The 24,902-nt window shown below is 39.4% G+C and overlaps 1 protein-coding gene across 1 annotated transcript in view; it reads right to left on the reverse strand.

Annotated features, from left to right (window-relative positions):
- Positions 1-2,297: 2,297 nt before the first annotated feature.
- The window catches only part of opn5 (opsin 5), an 81,182-nt gene continuing 58,577 nt past the window's right edge, over positions 2,298-24,902 (reverse strand). The window contains exons 4-7 of the mRNA XM_084737510.1: positions 9,127-9,297; positions 6,868-7,202; positions 6,500-6,744; positions 2,298-3,217 (exon numbers count right to left, since the gene is read on the reverse strand). Coding sequence (XP_084593636.1) covers positions 3,151-3,217; positions 6,500-6,744; positions 6,868-7,202; positions 9,127-9,297 — 818 coding nt within the window. The 3' untranslated portion in view covers positions 2,298-3,150. The remainder of the gene's footprint in view (positions 3,218-6,499; positions 6,745-6,867; positions 7,203-9,126; positions 9,298-24,902) is intronic.

A 24,902-nucleotide genomic window follows, 5' to 3' on the forward strand; every position in this document is an offset into this window, starting at 1 on the left:
TTGAACATAACACTGTAGCCTAATCATTGCTTGACAACTGGTCTTACAAACCAAAATTCGCTAGGAGGGCTATTACACAGAGCCCCAACAATGCCAAACAGTTGTGGGGTATTGGCGGACATAAAAGTGAGTATTCTGTTATTCAGTGCATTACTATGAAGGAGCTAGCTGGCCTTCACATTACAACCAGTGCATACTTAATGTTAGTGTTACTTGACAACTCATCTGTGGACGAGTTGTTCTGGTCAGTGTGGGGGATGCTTGATAGATAACTCGAAATTTTGTAATGGCTCACTCTTTTAAGCATTATTTTTGTTCAAAATGAGGGGAATATCTAAAAATCTAGCATTAAAGATCAGAGTAAGCACTCTAACAGATAGTGAGTGTAATTGCTCATACCTTGTCTTGTTAAATGTCTGGTGTAATAAATAAAATTGGTGTTGTTATGAGATTATTAAGTGGTGGTAAAAATATCGTCTGTATCTTCAATCGCTACTCTGTTCTCCAGAAAAAGACTTCCACCAGCTCAACTCAGAATGTCTAGATTAATAGCACATAATGAATGTCATTGTAATAAAAAGATAACAAGAGTCTTTTTCAAAAAATATCATCATAAAGAACTCATCAAACCCCTAGACAGCTAACAGTGGCCAGCTGGCATTAGACACAGTAGCAAATTAGCTTGCTAGTAGTCATACTAGCTCAGTTACCCCCGTCAGTTATTTGATGCTTGCACTGCAATTTCTAGCAGCCCTTCGAGAGTTATCAGTCTCAAGTACCTCCATTAACACGGAGCTGGAGGCAGGAAGTGATTAGTTTAGCATAAGACTGCTAGCATGGGAAAGTTCCAAATTCAGCACCAAGCACATCTAAAGCTCACTAATTATTGTGTTATATCTTCTTTGTTTAATCCATACACAGATAGGACGTCACTGCATTTGGTCACTTAGAAATGCTAGTAAATTAGCTTGCTAGTGGTAGTGCTACAGTGGATCATTTGTCCCGTCAGTCATTTGACCCTCACACTGCAATTTGGTACTCTAATGTACCTCAATTAAGTATGAAGCTGAGGGCAGGAATGATTAGCTTAGCATAAGACTGTTAGTGGGGAAAATGGCTACCCTGATTCTGATCAGAGTTCAGAATCAAACACCTTTAAAACCCACTAATTAATATGCTATTTAACAATTAGTTATTTTTTATGGTTTGTTTATGTAAATATGCAAGTCTACATAAACCACATTGTTTGTTGGTTGGTTAGCTTTTTCCCCCTGCTTTGTTCTTTATGCTATGCTAAGCTAATCTTCTCCTGTCTTTGGCTTTACGCTTAACACTCAGACACAAGAGTGGTATTGATCTTCTCGTCTAACCCTTGGCAAGAAGGTGAATAAGATTGTTTCCCAAAATGTCAAACTAATTCTTTAATGCATCGTGGAAACGATGCTGCTATTTATGGTTGTGGCAAAAAAAAACAGACAACAGACAACAAACCAACATTAAATAGATTCAAAAATGGTCCCTGAATCAACCATAACCGTTCCTGTACCCATGGCCACAACAGGTTTGGTAGTCAGTGAAAGAATGATATACATTTCATTCTTAGCATGAATACTGTGTGTCCATTTTCCTCTCTGCAACAATCCACAATATATATGTGTAACACAGACTGTTCTTATGCATATTGAATGGTTTTCCCAGTAAAGTGCACTCATCCTGTGTGGGTGTTTTCTTGTGAAGGGCTGAAACTTGTGCTGTGTAGTTCACTTGTGAACACTCGTCTCAGGAACAAATACGAGGGGCATTCAAAAGGTTCTAAGACAAATGACATAAATTCAAACTGAGTCAAAACAGTGTAACAAAATGACCTTGAATCGTACCACTGATGACTTATAAACAAATTTGACAAGTTACAGCATTCTAACTTTGTTATTCAATGTTCCAGGTTACATAATACAAAACCAACATTTTGGACCGTCCAAAATGAGCCAGTTTGAAGTTCGAGCAAACATCAAATTTCTAACAAAACTTCAATGGAAACCTACAGAAATCATTGAAGCTTTGCAAAATGTTTATGGAGACTCTTCACCTTCTAGAGCTGTATTTCCAAAGTTGAAGGAACGTTTGAAAGGAACAAGATTTCAGTCCATACTTGAAGCGAAGAGGGAGGTTGTGACCTGGTTGACTAGACAAGTGTATTGAGTTAGGTGGATCTTATGTTGAAAAATAATTTTGTATCTTTCATAAATAAAGTTTTTTTTTCAATTTGTCTCAGAACTTTTTGAATTACCCTCATAGGCTTTAGGTCAGTGCTGCAAAATGTCAGTACCCTGTAAATGCAAAGTTTAAGTCTTCACGGAATAGAGTCACATATCATCACATTGTGTGCAGTTTAACAGCTGATGAAAACATAAGCTGAAGTGATTCAGTGCCTCCTGAAATATACCTACTGTATACAAGCCACAGGTGTAGGAGTACAAAAGACAACAGCCTGTACAAACAGTAAAAATACAACTCTGAGCTTGACTGTTACACATAAACCTGATTTGACATGGCTCACGTCAGGTTGATTGTATCTTTCTCTTTTAATTTGCAGTTCAGCTTTAGAAACATTGCCGAAAATAAATTCAATATTTGAAAATTGTCTAGCAGTTTCACACTTTTGCAAGATTTGGATTCACCAAAGCTCCAGGTGTCACGTGACTTTGGTCGGAAACTTCTCAAGTTTTCAAACCTGAGTCGAGTTGGATTATGAGAACAAGTCAGTCAGTAACATGTGTGTTGTCTCTTTCATAGCACTGACGGACGGCGTGCCCGCAATGCTGAAAACAAAGTCAAGATGCTCACACAACACGTCACTCATAAGTCATAACCACGGTAAAGACGAAGCAACTCCACAGATTCGGGAAAGCCTCGCAGGGATGGATGTGTTCCCGAGGAAGAGGAGGTGGGGGAGCTGCTGGAGGCACGCTGCGATCCAGCGTGGGTGCAAAAATAAAACAAGCAGCGAGAACCACCGGAAACGAAGGTGAGCGGCTGATGATGTCATAGCAGGTGATAGGCAGCGTGTGATAGTAAGTGTAGGGCACAGAGGGCAGGGAACAAGGCAAACTGTCCAAGGTAGAAGAGGTAACACAGTCTAAAGTGTCTGTCTCACATCTCAATATGAGCTTCTTTGGCTGGTGGAGTGTCCCTTAATGAGCCAGAGATGGTGTAGAACCTGCAAGGACATGAAAGAAGGAGGTCGGCAAAGGTCATCCCTTTCACAAATATAGTACACCAACACGTTCAATACCTCAACAACTGATTAGGTTGATTGGCAGTGACTCCCAAATTACATATATGACCATTTCAGAGTAGTAGCAACAGGTGTACCGGACCTTTAGTGTGTGAGCTAAGTCATGTCACCTGACATTAAGCACATGGTTAATGTTGGGAAACAGCAGCAGGATTAAAAGTAAATTATTAATATATTAATACTGGTGCACTGGTGTGTGCATGCACCATTGTATTTCAGGTTCCACGTTTTCTCTTTTCTTTTCATTTATTGTGCATCTGTTGTTTGCCACATGTGTGCACACAGGTATGATGAAGACAGAATGCTACTCATATAGATGATGTGAATATTGATGAGAGTTAGAGAAACTGTCACTGCTTTGTGTTAGGTTTAATTTGAGCTAAAAGAATAACATCTGCTTCCAGCAGCAGCTAAAACAAAGTCTGAAACGTCCATCCTTTAGCATGAATTTTAAAGAGCAGCAAGCTTTAAGCTGTAAAAAGGAATTTTTGGCACAGCTTACAGATAAAAATTAATGCATCGTCACTTTTAAGTGCACTCACTCCTTTTCAGCACCACACACAGCTGATATTTTGAAGCTCTTAACAGCATTTGTATGCAATTGCTCTTTTGTGCTGCAGTGGGAAATGTGTGTAGAATTTAAGCGTGTTCAACCATAATTCTCTTTGAAAAATAACCATTTTCAAGAATTACATCACAGGGCAGCAAAGGCTGATTGCAGCAGCAGCATTTAACAAATGGACATAATTGTTTCAACTAAATGGACAATTAGTTGAGATGTTAAAGTTAATCTTGTCTCTGTGTTCCTCAAAGCATCAAAACAACATGCTGAAATGATGTGGTGGAAATGTAGTTGGCTTTGTGTTGTTCCTCTTCAAAGAGAGTGAGTCTACTTCCAAAAGGAATTGTGTATTTTTTTTATTAAAAAATACATTTACATAAATATAAAGGAATACCATCAGAAAATAGGGTTATATGTACTTTTATAATTTATTACCCGCAGTTCTGATTTTTAAAATCACACTTTACTTATGTGGTGCCACGGTGTGCAGTGGTTAGTACTGTCGCCTCACTGCAAGAAGAGTCTGAGTTTGAATCTCACAGGCGGCTGGGGGGCTGGGAAGTTTGTGGCTGAGGCAGGAACTTTCTGTGTTGAGTTTGCATGTTCTCCTTGTGTTGGCATGGGTTCTCTCCGGGTTCTCCTCCACACTCCAAAGATACGCAGCACAATAGGTCAGTTCATAACACTAAATTGCTTGTAGTTGTTAATGTGAGCGTGAGTGGTTGTCAAATGTCAACATCACTGTGATTTTTTTTCAAACATTCGTGTGGTAGTCCAGGGCAAATTTGCAGCTTTTGAGATTTGGGTATTGCGCTTGGCCATATTGTGATTTTGATTATTTTTCCATTAATTGTGCAGCCCTAGCTGATGGGAAAATGTTTGCTTTCTCCTATTGGCATAATCAAACTCAGTTCAGGTGTCTGAAATCATTGGATTTACTTGCAGTGAAGTAAATCCATAGAGTGAATGTAGTTTAATGAACTTAAATGTGCAGATTCATGATTGCAGCCAGCAGTGAAGACTTTCAATTTACTGTGGCCTGCTGTAACAGCCTTCACTGTCAGATACCCTTGAGAATGTGATTGAAGTGCATTCAGTCAAAAGCTCTAAATGATATTTCATTTCCCGGTGGCAACAAAAGAACAGAATTGTCCTGCATTGCTCTCATTCGCTGCTGATATTGTTTTTTTTCTTTTTCACATCAGGCCTACACTATGTTAGGGTTATGGTGGAGAAAACAGCAAGAGTAAACAAGACGTATCCAACTGAAAATATCCAACCAGGATGAGTCGCTAACACATCCAACTACCTCATGTTTAATTCACATGAGAGGAAACACCTAACATTATCATAATGTAACATAAACAACCAACATGGCTATTGTTAGCACTTATAGCTGTCAAGCTAGCATGTTAGCATTGGGAAATTTTGGCTTGTCATTCTAGCTTGATATAGCTTTAGCAATATAATTGCCTGGGAGAGACTAAACTGACTCGCAGGACATGCACACCCAAAAATGCCTTGCAGGAATACCCGCCCCTACTCTGCTCTGATTGGATATACCACTCACTCTCTTACAATAACTTCACACCAAAACAGATCAAGGCAGATAACCACAAGTTGCCTTTAATTTTATTTTAGTTGTGATATTCAACTCTGTTAAATCTGTCAACAGACAAATAAAAACCTCTGTTCTCTTGAGAGAGCTCCAGCCAGCTCATGGTGGGGTCTGTGACCATGGCTGGCTGGCTAACCAGCAGCTACTGCAGGTGCTAGCTTGCTGTCATGACAGTTTTTGGGATAAGGTTGGGGAAACTGACTTAAGCTGCCATGAATAAGTCACTCTGCTCCCAATCCATACCAGTTCTTAGTATCGGTTAGCATCAAAGCAACACAAATGTTAGCATTTAGTGAATGCTTAGAAGGGTATAACCCAGGGGTTAGCAAGCCATAAAGGAAAGTAAAAATCTGTTTGGAGTCACAAATACAAGATTATCGATTTTCCTCTGAGACTTTTTTTTTTTTATCTTGGATTTGATGTACACCTACAGTCCAACAATGTGGATCACAGTGGTAGACTATTGACATAGGCTATAATGCAAACTGTAGATTATGAAATATTCAGACTTTATAAAAATTTGGCAGAGTAGGGGCAGGTCCCAAGGCATACAGGCTCATGGAAGACGCTGGTCATGCAGAATTAGTGCAGGGTGCACACAGGTAAGCGGGTACCTGATGGACAGGCACATAGGCAATCCAAATTATTACTTTTGAGCCTAATGAAAAGATTGAAAAGTTAACTACAGGCCTGTGACAGCCACAGATACCGGAATTTAAATGTTTTTTTTTTGTTTTTTTTTTGGTGCTAGGATATAAAGAGATTTTCAACTAATAAAACAAAAATGCTTCTGAAATGCAATACCTACTCTAGCTTTAATTGTTAGTGCCACATTGTGCACCTAACTGAAGATGTTGGCTGTATCTGGTCAGCCAGTAGCCACACAACTGGTGCATGAGCCTGTGATTAGGAAGCATGAATGAGCAATGAGCTAATGCAAGCACAACTCCAGTGCTCTGCCTGAAGCAACACTAAGCTGCATCTACAGTGTCACAGACTAGAGAGATAATGTGTTCTGCTTTACCTTGACTTTCTAAAATGCCTGCGTTCTTTCAGGGCCTTACAACAGGAGAATTTGGCGCAGGAGTTTTTCAGGTCCACGACCTGGTAGATGATGGGGTTGTACATGGCTGAAGACTTTGCTAGCAGCGTGGGGATGACAGACACAGGGATGGGCACCGAGTCCGGCTCGCCAAATGCCGACACCACTGATACCACTGCATAAGGGATCCAGGCTATCAAGAAGCCTGCACAGATCAGCATCGCCACCTGGGAGTTCATACAAAGACATATTCAGATCACAGATTCGTCTTTAACACGATTCCTCTCCATAGGCTTGCTTTGTTCTGCTTTTTTTTCTTTCCCACGCCTCGCTTCTACCCTCTCACCCACCTTTGTGAGTTTCATCTCAAGGTTGTGGCTGTTTCTGATGCGGGCATCAAAGTGGGAAATCTCCTTTGCAGAAGACTTGACCTTGAAGATGATCATGACATAGGAGAAGACAATGATGCCCGTGGGGAGGATGAGACAGAAGAACAGGATGGACATGACGAAGGTCTGGCCGGACACGGAGGCCTGTGCCAGCCACCAGTCCAATGTGCAGGAGGTCCCGAAGGGCTCTGGGGCGTAGCTTCCCCAGCCAATCAGGGGCATGGTGGCCCAGAATGCTGCATACATCCACACAAAGGCCAGGCATATGAAGGCGTGGTGGCGTTTCAGCCATGTGCCTAAGAGTTTAGAAAAAGACAGGAAGAATGATGAACTAGAGAGACAATAAAACCTTCAAATGCTGTTTTCTTTGAAGCAGTTGCATGAAAATGGTTGGTCTCTGAACTAGAGTAAGTTCCAGCAAACCTGTTACTGGTTGGCAACTGCTCACTCTGAGTAAAGCCTGGATTATACTTTCCAAGTGCCAAGTGACTGCTAGGTTCCATGTGACGTAAATTTCATCATCAGAGGGTGTACATGTAGTCTCTGTGTAGACATCTGCCAACCTAAAATTTGTTGTGGCTCAGCATACAAGTCTGAGTACACACTCACGGATGTGGACAGTATAACTCAGGCTTTACTCAGTGAGTTGAATAACTTGTCTGCGCAGCCACTACAGTCAATGCATTCAACATCCGTGTATTGCACATGTGTGGAATGCAATCTCTAAGCTGACTCTAGAAAATAGTATGAACAGAGGTGCTACACATCTGTAGTCACCGCAGCTGTCCATTTGGGAGTATAATCCAGGCTTGAGAGATAAATTCTGCTGTTGTTGTTTTTTGTAATTTGCTCAGAATTGTAATAGAGCAAAAAGGTGCCTTGATTGTTTTTGCTTATCAGTAACTCTGTACATTAGTGTTCTTGTTTTAATTAAGCATCTGTTCTAGCAAACACGAAAAAAAGTTTCTATAGTCATTTCAATGCCAGTGGCTACACGTGCAGTTAACCAGCTATAGGGAGCAAATTTATTGGCTGTTGCTAAACCTCAAAAAACTGTATGTTCCAAAATGTTCTGAGAATGTCCCCTCTGGTGTATAGGATTTCACCTTGCAACTTTCCAAGAACATTCCCAGACAGTCACAGAATGGTGGTCTATAAAGGGTAGTGGGGTGTTCCCTAACCTTAACCCTTTCGGGAAATATTCAGGACATTGTGGGAATGTTTAGGCGGCCAAGCTATAATGTTCTGTCTTGGTCCTATTTAGGTCCTTCCCAAAATATTTGCAGAACCTTTAGAGGACTTACAATTTGGAATTGAAATGCTATAAAAAAAACATCTTATCATTTGATAATCCCCCATAGGGAACTTAGTTCTCTGCATTTAACTCATCCTAAAGGCTAAAACACACAACAAGCACAGTGACGCATGTTACGTGTTCTCATGAATATACATGGGAAGCTTATGAATTAAGAATTTATAGGAAGAAAAATGTCCAGCATCGGCCACTTGACTAAAAAGGAGCGTTTCAGCTAACAGACACACACCTCGGCAGCACTGAGATGTGAATCCCTGCTGTGTGGGGCTGACTTGCCAAGTCAAACTAAATCAAGACAAACAGCGCCTGTAAAGTGTATGTAAAGAGGCTCTAGTCTCTCCATTGTTCTACACACGAGAGACAGAGACGAGCAGAGGAAGCTGAGCTGCCATGTGAGCAGACATGACAGTCATGACAGAGAACTCTGAACTGCAGTACTTCCAAAAACCAAAAGCGGGTCTTTGGGAACATCCCAATATTCTGTAAAAGTTTGGGACAATCAGAACTTTAAGGAAACATTATGGAAGGTCTCCAGAATTTCCCTTCCAATGTGGGAGGTTCCATCTGTGATTTGTTTCACTCTTTACAAAAAAAGTGAGGAGAATACATCTTTCAGTTTAACTTTAACTTAACAGCTGTTCTAAAGTGATGTACATTGTCTACAGATACTCAGAATAAGAACCATCTTGCCCAGAGAAACTCATTGGGAAGTCAAGAGACACCCAGGGTTCACAAACAACAATTTATAACATATACAATAACAAAAATTTATATGAATATATAATGTATAAAATTCCAGTTCTAGGTTTAGATCCACATTGTGGACAGCTACTAAATTTTACTTAAAACCATGTACATGTAATTCAAATGTTCAGGAGACCCTGTTAATGGAGACCATGACGTACCGTATCTGAGATGGCAGATCTTAAGATACCGGTCCAGACTGACCACTGTCATCGTGATGAGGCTCCCACAGCCAAAGAAGAAGCCTGCCCAACCGTAGAAACGACACCCCTCCCAGCCAAACAACCAGCGGTGGGATAAACTAGATACGATGAAGAAGGGCTTTCCTGTCACTGCAAGGACAGAGAAGGGGAGAAAGAGGAAATCTTAAAGTTAAAGTCTGAAATTTTTTATTTCAATCATGAAAACACTGACAAAAATTTAAATAAGCAATAATAAGAATCACTTACCTGCACAACCATTTCTCCACAACAGATCACACAAAGAACCAGAATTTACTTTGCTACACATCAGCATTTGATGGCTAGAAAGAGTTTAACTTAAGTATGAATAAAGTTTTTGTTATTGTGTGTTATGCATAGCACAAATCATATAAGCCAAATGCAAACCAGTGCCTACACTGCATAGAGGTAAACTAAATATCCATCTTGCTTTTTATACAGTCTTTTGAGTCAAATACAATTTAAATTAATCAAATTTAAATCGATGTTTATCTTTTTAATTATCTGTACGCCAGAATATTTCAAGGTTGGTCCATGCACAATTGATACTCATTCTCAAAATCATCATAGTCCATTTGCCACCGCTTGAGACTCCCCACTTCTCCCAAGTCTTCCTGTCTCCAGATCCTGAATATTTTAAAAACCTCAATGGCCAGATGAAGAATACCAGCTATCAGTGGAGCAAACAGAGATCTTTGGCTTCTTGTGATTCAACCTGTGATTCATGTGAGTCTATAATTTTAATTAACAAGCATAAACTGTATGCTGATGCAATTCAGGTGTTACAGAAACAAAGGATCAGTAACGCTCTATCCAAAGAGGTGTGCAATGTGCCATGAAACACCCATCATAAAGGAATATTTCTGAATGTTTATGTTGTTGTTTATGTTGTTAATGCAAAGATAGGGTTCCCAAGCAATGTCAACTTTGCATTAAAAGCGACATAACTGACTAAATGATACTTAAGGCTCTAACACATGACACGCAGTAAAAAACCCTTTGCGCAGCGGTGCTCTAAACATGTATTTTCAGCTACTACTTCCATTATTAGCCATTAACCCAACCTGACTCTTTGACCCCAGGTTCCTAATAACCACACACACAACATGTCGAACCTTGAAGCAGATGGGCTACAGCAGCAAAAGACCACACCAGGTGCCACTCCTGTCAGTTAAGAACAGGAAACTGAGGCTACAGTTCACATGGACTCACCAAAGTTTAACACCAGAAGTTTTGGGAAAATGCTGCCTGCTCTGATGAGTCTCGATTTCTGCTGCAACATTCAGATGGTAGGGTCAGAATTTGGTGTAAACAACATGAAATCATGGATCCATCCTGCCTCGTATCAGCAGTTCAGGCTGCTGGTGGTGTAATAGTGTGGGGGATATTTTCTTGGCACACTTTGGGCCCCTTAGTACCAACTGAGCATCGATTAAACAGCACAGCCTGCCTGAGTAATGTTGCTGACCATGTCCATCCCTTTATGACCACAATGTACCCATCTTCTGATGACTGTTTCAAGCAGGAATACACGCCATGTGACAAAGCTCAAATCATCTCAAACTGGTTTCTTGAACATGACAATGAGTTCACTGTACTTCAGTGACCTCCACATTCACCAGATCTCAATCCAATAGAGAACCTTTGGGATGTGGTGAAACAGGAGATTCACATCATGGATGTGCAGCCAGCAAATCTGCAGCAACTGTGTGATATTATCACGTCAATATGGACCAAAATCTCAGAGGAGTGTTTCCAGGACTTTGTTGAATATATGCCATGAAGAATTAAGGCAGTTCTGAAGGCAAAAGGGGGTCCAACCTGGTACTAGCAAGGTGTATCCAATGAAGTGGCTGTTGAGTGTATTTGCAGTCACTATTAATATTTTGTCAGTTTTCTGAAAGAACACAACCAAAAAATAGAAATAGGACATTATCTGACTTTTAAAACAAATCTAAAAGCTGAACACTCTTCTGAAGCGTCTTCTTTTTTGTCATCATCTTTCTTTAGACGCTGTAGAGACGACTAACAGAGGTTATGTAACGTTAATCTAAACCTAAAACCGCGTAAGGATACAAGGATGCAAGGATACAGGCATGACTGCTGCAAGTGGTCTGTTGAGATGACATAAAAAAAATAAACTTGTTGCCCTTGCCTTGAGAGTAAATAAAACACAGGCAGAAAAATCCCAGGCAGTGTCTGGTAGTGCTGACAACAAAAGCCCCTTTCTTATTTCCAAGTATCTCCAATTCGAAGGATAAAAAACAGGAATGCATGTGATAGTGCTTGTGACAACTTGTGACAAGTGCCCCATTACTGAAAAGTGTAAGGGAAGGGGACAAAGGAGACGGAAAGAAGTGCTGATTGACACAAAGCCATACTAGAAAAGCTTCCTTGAAAGGCAGCATTCGGTCTTGAATGCCACGGTAGCTTTTGTATTTTCGGGGGACATGTGCCAGCCTGATCCTTTAACTGTTTGCACACGACAAAGCCTAGTGAGTTCAGCGCAAGGCTCAAGTGTACTTCTTAGCTCATGAAACCACAGTGACTGCCTGATTATCCTGGTATGTGTCAGAAACAAGCCCCCTTGTCCTTGAGAGCCGGACAGGCCGGGAGCCATGTGGCACGCCGGGCCAAAAGCGACATAAAAGGGATAAACATCAAAACCTCTCGAGGCAAGATTGCATGAGACCCGATGAGCCAAATGTTTTCTTGGAATCACTGAAAACCCAGCGGGGCGCGCGCACTCGCTGGCGCACGGCGGCTCACATGTTTCAGAGGTCCCGATAGTGTTTACACATTTACTCTGAGTCACAGAGGACAAACTTTCGGCGCTACAAATCACACAATTGTTGTTTTCCCTTTGGCAACCGCAACCATCGCTGTTATTTGTCTTCCAGCTCACGTGGAAGGGGTTATTATATAATAATATTTACAGAGTTGACTTCTGGTATCCAGGTTCCGACCCCGTCACTCCCAGCGAACACTCGGAGTCCACAGGTGGCTTTATGAATTATGAGCTACAGCAGCAGCTCGGGGTTACAGGAGCAGGCAGAGGATGAGTAAGAAACAGTGTTAGCAGAGCACTGAAGGAGAGAACAGAGAACACTATTGTGGATGGTGTGTTGGACATAAATTGCAGCGAGCTGAGTGTGTCATACAGTATATGTAGTAGTACACTTGTACTGTCTGACTGAACCAGCTCAGTCAGATCTTTTCATTTCCATCTTCTCTTCCAGATTATTAAATCTAGAAAATATATATGTATTTATATATTTAAAAAAAGGGGGTTTAAAAACCATATTAATTAATAATCGTTATTATTATTTAAATAACTAATTTAAATATTTCCTGCTGTTTTTACAGAAAATCAAAAATGTATTAAAATGTATAAAATTTCACCCTTTTTGAGACTGAATAGAAATAAGGGAGAGAAATTTGTAGAAAAAACAGAACATAAAAGTGTAGACAGAAAATAGACAGGGATCAGCGCAGAGGGGGCGAGATCTTTAGAGAATGATGCAGAAAATGAAAAAATGATTTGCATATCCTAATAAATAAAGTTTGATTATCAAATGAAGCTCAGCGTAAGTTCAATCATGAGGCGTCATTCATCCTTAACTGTCTTTCTCTCCCCCTCTCTCCTTACCTGACTTATTCTCAATGAGGTATCCATGAGCGTTCACTCTTTCAAGTTAACCAATCAGATTTGGCTGCAGACTCCATTAGCCAATCATGTCGTCGTGCCGGAACTTTAAATCTGTTCTCCTCTCTGCTGCACTGACTTGCTGCAACCCTCCTCCACCCCGTTCTCCTCCACTTCTTCTAACCCAGTGCCCATGTTCAGCTCATCATCTCATCCAGATCTTCCACCGCCAGTGTTTAGACTCCATCCAGGGGGGGTTTCCATTACTAATCACAGCTTCACTACCCCATTTATACATGATGATGTCATGATAGAGTCTAAAGACTTTTCACATTTGTCTCTCAGTTGTGCACATGTCAAATAAATATATTTTGCATGCTCAGAATGAATTCTGTCCTGATTGCACGATATCTAGCTGTGCCGCACAGTGGAGAGGCTCTTCTTATTTCTTTCAGTAACGCCCTGATTTGACTGTGTGACTGAATAGCTACTCATTGTTGAAAGCATAGACACAGAATCAGAATGAACTGGCTTTTTCACGAACATTATATTTTTTTCATCTACATATTCATAGTGAAATAAAAAAAGTACTTCAATATACCTCTCACTTTCTATCTAATACAGCAACTACCATTTATCTTTTAGTGTGACATAACATCCTATAATGTGACACAGATAACAGGACCAACAACTTGTTTTTATGTCAAAATATCTTAAACAAAATAGTTCAGTATCACATAAATGAAGATATAATCATCCCTCATCATAAATTAGTAGAATTTTCAATTTTTAATGTCAAACCATATGATGCATTTCTGATGCTGTTCCAAAAAAAAAGTGGAAGCATTGGAAAAGTTAGTGACCCCTTATATTTTCTCAAATTTAAGATTTAGCACTACATAAATACGTGTACTTTTTCTGCTTTTACAAAAAGAACAAGTTATATATATGTATCTATGTACAGTATATACTGTATATTAAACACTGAGGGCGTTTGATCTTTTAAAGTGAATTTTTCTAGCATAATTGAAGTGTAAAAATCAAAATTCTGGGATATTAACCCTTGTAATGGGACACTGTCCAATTTTTTTTTAAATAAAGTTGTCATCCTTTTCATTATCATCATCATCATTTCACAGCATAGTGCTAGTGAGCAGCCATATTCCTTTTTAAAATTGCTAAGAATCATGCACATGCACACACATTTTACTGTTACTGGTATGTGTTTTATAACAACCCTAGAACAAGCCAGACTTGGGGTATTCAAGACCTCCAAAGTGAAATTTGTTTTGAAAGCTCTGAGTTGTGGTGTGTTTGCTTTGTCTCATTTTACCGTAGTAATATAACTATATTTTACGTACGAGTTATGCAGTTTTTCTTCATACGTCTGAGAAAAGCATCATCTTTTCCTGGTGTCTTTGCCTTTCCTGTATCACTTTACCTGCTTGCTAGCTTGCTCAACTATTAGAATTGGTGGCTTCTAGACACCGACACAGTCCACGTTGCTGTTGCCTAGCAACAGTCTTCTCCTGTCATAACCACTTTAACGCCAAGCATATTGTGTGGTCAACTTCCCATGTCGTAACCATGAGCTCACAAGTTCCATTTGATGGCAACAGAGGTATGTCTTGTCTTGAATCCACAGACAACACTTGTCAGCAGGACCAGTTTATTGTTGGTTTCACTCTCTTCTATAGTTTTCATTTACTGACAATGACAGTCAAGGACATGTCAGAGGTTATGTCACAGTCTTTTGAACTGCGACATAACCTCTGCCATGTTCTTGACACACATACTGTGGGGTGAGTGGTAGGAAACTGTGTCTTGAGGTCGAGAACTGAGAAGCGGATCTCGATTACGTACGAAAATCACAAGGACAAAGATCAGGAATGGTTGCTCACATCAGTTCTCTCAGAACCTCTCAAGTGAGGTGGTGGATTGATCCTTGAATTAATAATGCTTGTTGATTGCACAAAGCAAAAGTTCTTTGTTAGGTTGCTTGTAATAAACTAACAGGTAACAGGCCCTGTATAAGATGCTTATTAACATTGTTATGCATCAATAAGACTAAATTTGTGTTAGCAATAGCATAATAAACATATTCATTGTGAGAAAAAACATTTATAAGCACTCATAAGAAACTTGTGAACAATTTAAAGACTGCTTAAGAACGTTAATAAAAGCCTTATGAGTTTCCTATAATTGTTTATAACAGCATTACAAACACATTTATTGAGTTTAACTAACTTGCCTATTATGCCTATTAAACCTTTACTAAGCTTTTGTTGTTCATTATGATTTCTACATACTTTATTATGCATTAATAGCAGTTAACTATGCACTTTTTTAAAATTAACTACATATTTTGAAGATACAGAACTAAAATGTGAACAGTGCTTACTAAGGTTAATTAATCATTTATTATGCATTTGTTAACAGTTGGCTGCGCATTTTGGGAGTACCCAATATAAGGTGTGAACTTGCTTATTAAGATTAATTAACCCTTTATTATACACCTGTTAATGACTAATTATGCAGTTTGGGGGCACATGAGTGTGAACAGCACTTATTAAGGTTAATTAATCCTTAATTATGCACTTATTAATGTGTGAACAATGCTTACTAAGGTTAATTAATCATTTAATATGCACTCGTTAACAGTTAACTATGCATTTTGGGAGTACCCAATCTAAAGTGTGATCAGTGTTTATTAAGGTTAATTTATCCTATATATGGTTTAAAAAGTTCAATGAAGTGTTGGTGTCTTTCTATTGGTTCAGGTGTTTTGGTTGATAGGTGTAATGTTCAATAATATTGACAACGTGGATCTTGGGTAGCTGGACAACCTAACCTATGCCAGAGTGACCCATTATTTTACCTGGGTTACATAAATGTTAACAGTTGACTTTTTATAAGTATTTTGCTTTCTTTTTTTCTTTTTTTTTTTGCATGTATTGGACAGTGAAGGGTGCAATAATTGACCCTGCAATAATGACTCTGTACATGGAGCATTTTCTCTACCAGGTGAGCTTCTGAGAGCCTTGATGATTTTTGAAGCCCAACCCAACAACGCCATCTAAACTCAATTTTATTTATTTTGTCACCTCAACCTAACCAAACTGTGACTGTTTTATAATGTTACCCACAACTAAGTTTACCAGATCTGGCTTATCAATTGCATGCAGTTTGACAGTGTAAAGACCTGTTATTCATATGCAGATTGATGCAACCGTGTTGGGAGATAGTGATGTGGTTGTAGTACTCAAGGAAACACTGGCAGATGCTTGAAAATATCCTCTAGGAACCATAAATATTCATACTGAATTTCATGGTACTCTGACCAGTACATACCAAGATGAACTACTCCGGACTGAAAGGTTAGATGGATGGGTCAACTGAATCAATTAGCCAAATGACCTCATCATCTTTAGGTCCTAGGGGGCAAAAACTCATTCCAATAATGGAGAATATCCATTAATGTATTAGGCCTCCCTTGATCCGGAGGGTGACTGTTCCGGATCGTTCTGTTCACTTCTGATAAGGAAGATTAGGTTATTGTTAGCTACAACTATCACCATTACTTTTATTTATTCTTAGCAGTGTTTTTGTCTTGAAATGGCAAAAAACTACAACATTATTTGAGATGAATTAGTTTTGAAAACCTTACAACACTAGTTTCTTCTAATATATTATCAGTATTGTCGTGATTATCAGGGAGAGCACAACATGTCATGTAAGACACACAAAAAGGCTTAATGAGAGAACAGATCAACTAGAGCAGGATTAGTAAGGATTACAGTACTGAGGATTATATCAAGTATTATGCAAGGTGAAAAAATATGTAATTACATGATTTTAGTTGCATAACATCAAAATATATACTCATTTTTTAGACTTTTCAGGTTAGATTTCTAAAATCTTATGTATGTATGTTTGAGGGATTTTTCTAAAATAAATTCTGATGTGTTTACATCATCACCCTGTCCTCATTTCTATAAGGAGTTATGGCTGCTATAGTTACCGACTAAAAGAACACACCTTACATCACAATGCACTACTACAGTAATTGCATTATCTAACAGATCAGGCCAGTGTCTTTTATGCAGAACCTTTGTCAGGTCATTTTTCATGCAGGACATACAGTGAAAGGAATTAACTTTTATATGCTTAAAATAGACTATACTTTTATGCATGACTGAACCTTAGACATATAAAGAATTTTATTATTTAATTCTCATGAAAAATGTATCTTTAGACCTTTCTCTGTGTTTTATGTACCTCTTAATTCACTGGCTCTGGCATCATCTAATCAGAAGCTGCAATTTTATTGATTTTATTATGTCCATCCTCACTAAACCAGTTCGTGTCTCAAACTATGTAGCAGTTACAAATAATTACAAAGTTCATCTCACCTGTATTATATTGTCACTAACAGCCTCAGAGCAGAACTTGCCATTGCCACCTGATTTGACTGTTATCAGCCCATTGAATGAGGCATAAATCATCAGCATACAATCATCCCATAGACATAGGCCAGTAGGCTCTACTGCACCTAATGGCAGGTTCAGTTTAGTTAGTAAATGAAAACAATACAGAAAAGTAGTTTTAAGGCGATTTGACACGCGTCATCACGTTTTCCAGCCGTTGTACGGTTGTGTTTGTGGTGCAGGCTTAAAGTTACAGCTGTAGGTGAGCTGGTATTGTAGCTCAGCATGTTTTTAGGTTATCCATCCATCCATCCATCCATCCATCTTCAACCACTTATCCAAAGTCGGGACGAGGAGATAACAGTTCTAGCAAGGGATCCCAGACGTCCTTTTCTCCGGCTACATTAACCAGCTCTGACTGAGGGATCCCGAAGCATTCCCAGCCCAGGGTGGAGATATAATATAATATATATAATATATAATAGTCCTCGGTCTGCCCCGTGGCCTCCATAGGGATGCAACCAGGTGGCACCTCAACTGGCTCCTTTCTACACAAAGGAGCAGGAGCAGAGTCCCTCACAGATAATTGAGCCTCTCACCCTGTTGCTATGTTAGGTTAGGTTATTACAGAAACATTAGCATTTGTCGTGGCTAAGTATTCATCGGTTACATAATAAAGCAATGCTGATTATGCCTCATTCACTGGGCTGATAATAGTCAAATCAGGTGGCCATGCATTCTAGATAATACCTATAAATGGAAAACGAGGCTATACTAGCATCTCTGCATGGCTGTATTTCAGCACAGTGGTGCCTTGAGCAAAAATACTATCATGTGCATGCTGGTAATGTTTACCATGTTCACCATCTTAGTATTGCGCATTAGCATGCAAACATTTGATAATTAACACTCAGCACAAGGTACACTTGAGGTTGATGGGAATGTCGTTACTTAAGAAAAAACTTTAACACCTAAAATTTCCAATCCAAATCCTTTCCTGATGTACAACCGCAGCTCATTTTGTTTTGTTGCTTTGTTTTTCCTTTTTCGGTTCTGATGATAGCCTGCCAGAACTTTCTGTAACTGGATTGAATGTCCAAACCATCCAAAACATGTTTACACACTAGAAATGATACAAACTATGGTTCAATTTGATCTAGTCCGAGAACATCTCTTTCGTTTGGACTGAGGCTCAGCTGTTTGGTCTGGAGGAGGTTTTACTAGGGATGGGAATAGAAAACCGGTTCTTGTTGAGAACCAGTTCCCAGTGTTTCAGTTCTTTGGAATCATTTGCCAATTTTGCAAACGATTCCCTTATCGATTCCAGTGGGCGCGAATGACATCACCACGCACGTTGCATAACTTACGCAAGCTACGCAATGTACAAGGCGACGTCCTTCACCAGTGCAGCCAGCAGGAAACATGGCACCCAAGCGGCAGAAACTCTCTATTTGTTTGCTTATTTGTCACTTTCTTCTCAAGCTCCTGGAGCAAGGAGAGACACAGAGGGAGGGGTGTGACGATGAAGAGGAGGAGGAGGAAGAAGAAGAAGACTATGTAAGTTTAGCTCATTGTGATGATCATTTAGATGTCATGGATTATTGAGTGATTTTGCATTATTATGTCCATTTAATTTCAGGTGCTGCCACCTTGGAGGAACTCTTTGAGGAGGAGGACAACGAGCTGCAGTCGTTCCAACAACGAAAGCCCCTTCCTTCCCTGGCCCAGAGAGTGGATCAGGAGATCCAGCTGTACAGAAGCCTGACCCCCATCCCCTGCAAGGATAACGCCACCTTATGGTGGTGGAGCAAGAGAGAGACTCTGCCCCTGCTGTCAGGACTGGCTGAAAGCTTCCTGTGTGTGCAGGCGTCCTCCACCCCGTCTGAGAGGGTGTTCTCCACAGCTGGAGACACCATAAGTCCAGAAAGATCGCGTATCCTTCCTGAAAAAGCAAACATGCTTATTTTTCTGCAAAAGAATTGTTAATTCTTCATAGTTGATGGTTGCTGAATTGCACAATGCACAGTTCCCTCGGACTTGACTTGATTGTATTTGTCAGCTGTGCTCAGCTCATATATCCTTTTAAAAAGGAGAATTTCAATTTCTATTACAAAAATGTTGAACATGTTACTGGACATTCTTGTGTAATTGCCACAGAATAATTTATGCTGTATTTTGTTAATTTCTACAAAAGAATATTTATTTTATTATTATTATTATTATTATTATTATTATTATTTTTTTTTTTTATATATATATTTATTTTCAAAACAAATGTTGTTTTGAGGCTGTGGGCCTCTTAAGACCCCACTGTTGGGTTTGTAAGGTCATGTTAATTCTAAACTAAACAAAGTTGATGCTAAACGACCTGTTTGTTCTCCTTTTTACCAAATGAGAATCAATAAAGAACCGAATCGTTAAGCAGAATCGAAAATGGAATCGGAAACGTAAAAATCTTATCAATTCCCATCCCTAGGTTTTACAAAATTTTGGATTAGATCAAAGCTGAATAAGTTTGAAGCACCCTAAAAGCCATGTGATTACCAAAGCCATTGTGCTTCATTTTCTCAAGACTGTATCTCTAACAAAATTGATTAACCTCAACTGGAGTACTGACAGAAGCAGTGCTTGCAGGTGACTTAGTGGGTTCAGCTGGCCAGATGTGATCAGTATTTTAAAGACTGGCCACCTGTACTGTGAGTAGTTAGGAACAATGAACCTCTGCAGTAGCACTGAGGTCTTTTGAAGGACTCTGAAAGATTAAATACACCCTCAGATTCTTCAGCTCTAAATTCTTTGTGAGGCCACAGACAGTAATGTAGTTATCAGAGGACCCATGTGTTGTGTTTACAGCCACATAAGAGGATTTATTCTCCTGTTCATGTCCAGTTACTCTGCCAAAGCCAAAGGCTTGTTAACATTTACAGTGTGCTATTATTAAGGGCCAGGATAAAGATTAGAAGCAGAAATCTCCCAGCCACAGTTCTGACAAAGGAACACCACAAAAGCCACTTGAAACTGTTAAATATTGAAGAAAAAAGACAGGCTAGAACCAGAACTGTTTTACTATGAAGCCATACCATTGTATCTCATGGCATTGTTTCTGAAAAAGACGTCTGAATGGCAGCATATTACTCCAAGACATATATGTAACTTTCAGTATTAATGGGACCTTCACAGATATGAGATACCCATGATGCCATGGGCACTAACACACCCCCATAAAAATTAGTGCTGGTAACAGTCTGGATGGTCCTTTTACTCTTCTCTACTCTTTTACTGTGCCTGGAGGACAACAATGTCCATGATTTCCAAAACCAATCCGAAACGTGGACTTGTCAGACCACAGCGCACTTTTACAATTTGCTTCAGTCCATCTCAGACGACTCTGGGCTCGGAGAAGTCTGCAGCACTTCTGGATGTTGTTGATATACGGCTTTAACTTTGCATGGGAGAGTCTTAACATGCATGACCAACTGTGTTTACTGACATTGGTTTTCTACAGAGTTTCTAAGCCCATGTCATAACTCTTTATACACTCATGTTGGTTTTTAAAGCAGAATTGCCTGAGGGAGTTTTTCAGCCTTGCCCTTGCAGTGAGTGCAGCGATTTCTCTGCATTCTCTGAATCTTTTAATAACATTATGGGTTGTAGATGGTGAAATTCCTTGAAATTGCTTGTGGAGAAATGTTGTTCTCAAACGGTTGAACTATTTCCCCACACTTTTTTTTCACAAAGCAGTGAATGACTGAGCCTTTTGGGGATGCCCTTTCATAAACAGTCATGATACTCGCCTGTTACCAATTAACCTGCTTTCCTGTGGAATGTCCCAAACGGCTGTTTTTGAGCGTTCCACAAGCTTCCCCGTTTTTGTTGGTCCTGTCCCAGCTGTTTTGAACTGTGTTGGAGGAAATTATGCAAATTCAGAATGGCAGTTTCCTCCCCCCCAAAAAAGTGAGATTTTGGGGTGCAGAACAGTTTGACAGTTGTCAGGAGGGTAAAGTAATTGCTGTAGTTTGAAGAAAACAAGCTTGCTATTATGATGCAGCAATGAGAGCACATTTGAGAGCTTGTGAATAAATGAATAGTACACCATGTTCAAGGCTTTAAGATTCTTTGTATGCGGTGGTGTAAAACTGATTTCTGCAAGACATTCAATTCAAATTAAGTCCAGTGCCTCTGTCAGACAAGATGGATCATTTTGTTTTTGATCCTCACCATCCCTGATAAGAAAGACATTACTCCAAAGCTTTGCAGGACTCCAGCACCTGCTGGTCCAAAAGATCAGCCTCCATATCTCATCATCTTCCACAGAGAGCCATCTCTGGAATAACAAGCACTCCAAGCATGTCATACACTGACATCAAAGCAACAAGGGACACTGAGGCAAATACACAGTATCTTGATATTATAATGGTGTGTGAAAAGAAATGCATACATCTTTGATATGAGTAACTTCACTGTGACAGACATATAGATGGCATGCTTTCTGAAAGGTTAGATGCTGCTGTTTATTCTTATTTCTGCACTACAAAGATAAATATTACTGACAAGAAAATTTAGCAGAGTGCTGAATGGAAGGTGCTCTTCATGAAAGGCAGAGCACGTACGCAGGTCCGACTGCATTTAAGTCATTAAAGTAGTCAGAGAATAAAGACTAAACGAGAATAACAAAGGTGAAAGCAATTATGGAAGGCATGAAAGAGGAAAACCATTCAGACTTTAATCATTTAAGAGCTCATCACCCGCATCCAACAGATAAATAGGCTGAGTCAGAAGACTACAGAGTAGTGGGAAAAGGTAGGTGCAATCAACAGAGCAATGCTTGTGTCATACATAACACAGAACTACAGATTCGCCATTCGTTGACTACACACTTTAAAGTTGCCACCCTCACTAGTTGACACCAGAAAGACTAGTTGGTTAAACTGTTTATCAATATTTCATTCATGCACAATGTCAGTTAACTGCTGCCTCAAAGATGTTATGCAGCTGCCCACCACTAGTTGGTGCTGCGGTCCCATCAGACAGCAGCCCCTCTCACCGTACGCCATAAGCATTTAGTTGGACAGATGACAGCTCTTAAAACCAGCACAGTGTGACATTGTTTTAATCTAGAAAATGGAAATAATGTTGAATGTAGACTGTGACAGAATAAACTGGTATATAATCACTCAACTGGAGCAACATATGACCACATTCAGCACAGACACGGACGTTAACCTGCAAGCAGAGCAGCTGCTGCTGCTGCTAGCACTGCTAACATTAGCCACACTGTATAGCAGGCTAGCAGCTAACACCAAGTCATTTACCTGCCAACACTGATCATCTTTGCTCTGAAAAGGTGAAGCATTTAGTGAGTTTTGTAGGTTAATTTGTGATGTTGCTGTAATTGCACAGCACAAAGTGGCACGCATTTTAGCAGCATTTAAAATACAATTTGGCGATTGTAAACTGTGATAAAAGGCTTCAAATAGCTCTTAATACACACAACATTTTCCCAGTAAGTCTTTAACATTATTAATTAATAAATTGTGCTCAATTTTAACTGAGTTCTGAGTGTTTATTTACTGTTAGACTATTTGACTAGTCTAAATTAAATTGAGTTTAATCAACAGGGAAACTAGTCGTCATGAACATCCCTACACACAACAGCAGTGGAGATTATTACTGCTTTCCAAAGGTGGAAGGAACTGAATTTACATTACTGGTTTGCGATCATTGCGATGGTGTAAGTTGATGGTGATCTTTTGTATATATGAATGCTGATGTCCATTTCTTGTGTTTGATCATGCCTCTGTGACCAGCCTAATCACCAGCATCCAAAGTGATCACCAGCATCTGTTTGATCTGACATGAAAAAGTAGCAATTAAAGTACCACATTGATCAAACGCCGTCATACAGATGACATTTTTGACATATTATCATTATTATTATTATTATTCGCTGCGGCATAAATGTCTGCATTGCACAAACTGTACAGATACCAGCTGTGCAGCTGCAGCGAAGCGTGTGTTAGTGTGTTGAATACGTGTGAGGGTGATGCCTTTAAATGGAGCACCACTTCACTGAGATGTGATCAGGGTATATATGATAGGCTACCATGAGGGGGAACTGTCAGGGTTTCACACATAAGGATCTGATTAACAGATGAAATGATTCCTCAAAGGCCGAACATGTTGAGTCACTTAAACTGCTTTTCACAATTTAATATAAATATTTGCAGAGCTGTGGAACTCATGGAGGAATAAAATATAATCAAATCAAATTGGAGCTGTCTGAATGCCATTTTTAGTTTGAAGCCTCAGTGAATATTGGAAGCTTTGATGGAGATGAGGGCAACAAGAGCTATCATACATTCCTCATTAAACTTCTGGTCACACATGTTGTTATTCTAATTATTAGTCTAAAGGTTCATTAATGCTTAACATCAGATATGCACATGGATATGGACGGAACTTTATGAAAGCTTGGAGATTTCTAAGATCTACTTTTTCTGTGAACAGATGAACATCTTTATATGACATTTGGAAAAATGGGTGCAATATGTCAGACCTCTGCGAGCTGATTTTAGAAGATAATGAATTGAAGGATCTGTAATTTATTGTATTTCTGCTAAGTGTCTAGATATCTAACTGTAATGTGATATAAAACCAAATTGCTTCAAGCATTTTCATTTATTTCTATGTGTTTTTCCCATTTATTGTTCCTTCTCCGGATGTAGTTATGTTTCTTTGTTCATCCTTTGAAACTGAAAGGAAAAAGGTTTATGACTATAACTCAAACTAAACAAACTAAGATTAGAGACTATTTGCTACCACATACTCTCTTATCTCCTATTTACCTTCTTTTTTCTATTGAGGACCTGAAAATCTACCATATCAGCATGTGTACAAATACGGATATACATTGTGCATGTTAAACAGACTAATTATGTTTTATAATGTAACAATAATGTGGTTAAGATAGATGGGAGCTTTAGGGACAAAACACTTGATTAGGAATAAAGAAAGATCAAGGTTTCAGATTAGAATGATCACACTTAACACATCTTTGGTGGGTCTGGGGTTCCCTTCTAGTGATGACTAGGTGTCTCCCGTCGTGTTTCCAGTTTCCAACGGAGCTTCCCAAAACTAGGATTACAGATACCTCATTGCTTATTTCTCACTTAAAATATTTTCAGAAAAATGCTTAACTTAAGGCTTCCAAACAGTAGTCGACAAACCAATGGGTGACGTCACATGGCTGCCTCCATTAATTTTCTGTCAATGAAAATTTAAATGTCCCATTTGAATACAGATTTTGACCATAATTATGATGTAATTACCATGATGCTTCAAGGTATTCAGGTCAGCCCTAATTCAAATCATGGATGGTAACATCTCCTTCTGTGTGATTAAGTCATGCCACCCTCACCCTCACAGCATGACTTCCTCAGTTTACCAAGATATTCCGACTTTTTTGCACGTACTAGTAAATGGTAGGATGACCCATTTTACAATAAAACTCTTCAGTTATTCTCTGCATACCAATATCCTCACTCACATCACAAGATGTGTTTGGTACCCTTTATTATGAGCCAGGACTGCTGTAGCTACGGGGCAAACCCATGAGCTGATAACCCAGCTTTGTTCACTTGGTC

Source organism: Lutjanus erythropterus, chromosome 15, assembly GCF_056507025.1.
Source record: "Lutjanus erythropterus isolate fLutEry1 chromosome 15, fLutEry1.hap2, whole genome shotgun sequence".
NCBI lineage: Eukaryota > Metazoa > Chordata > Actinopteri > Lutjaniformes > Lutjanidae > Lutjanus > Lutjanus erythropterus.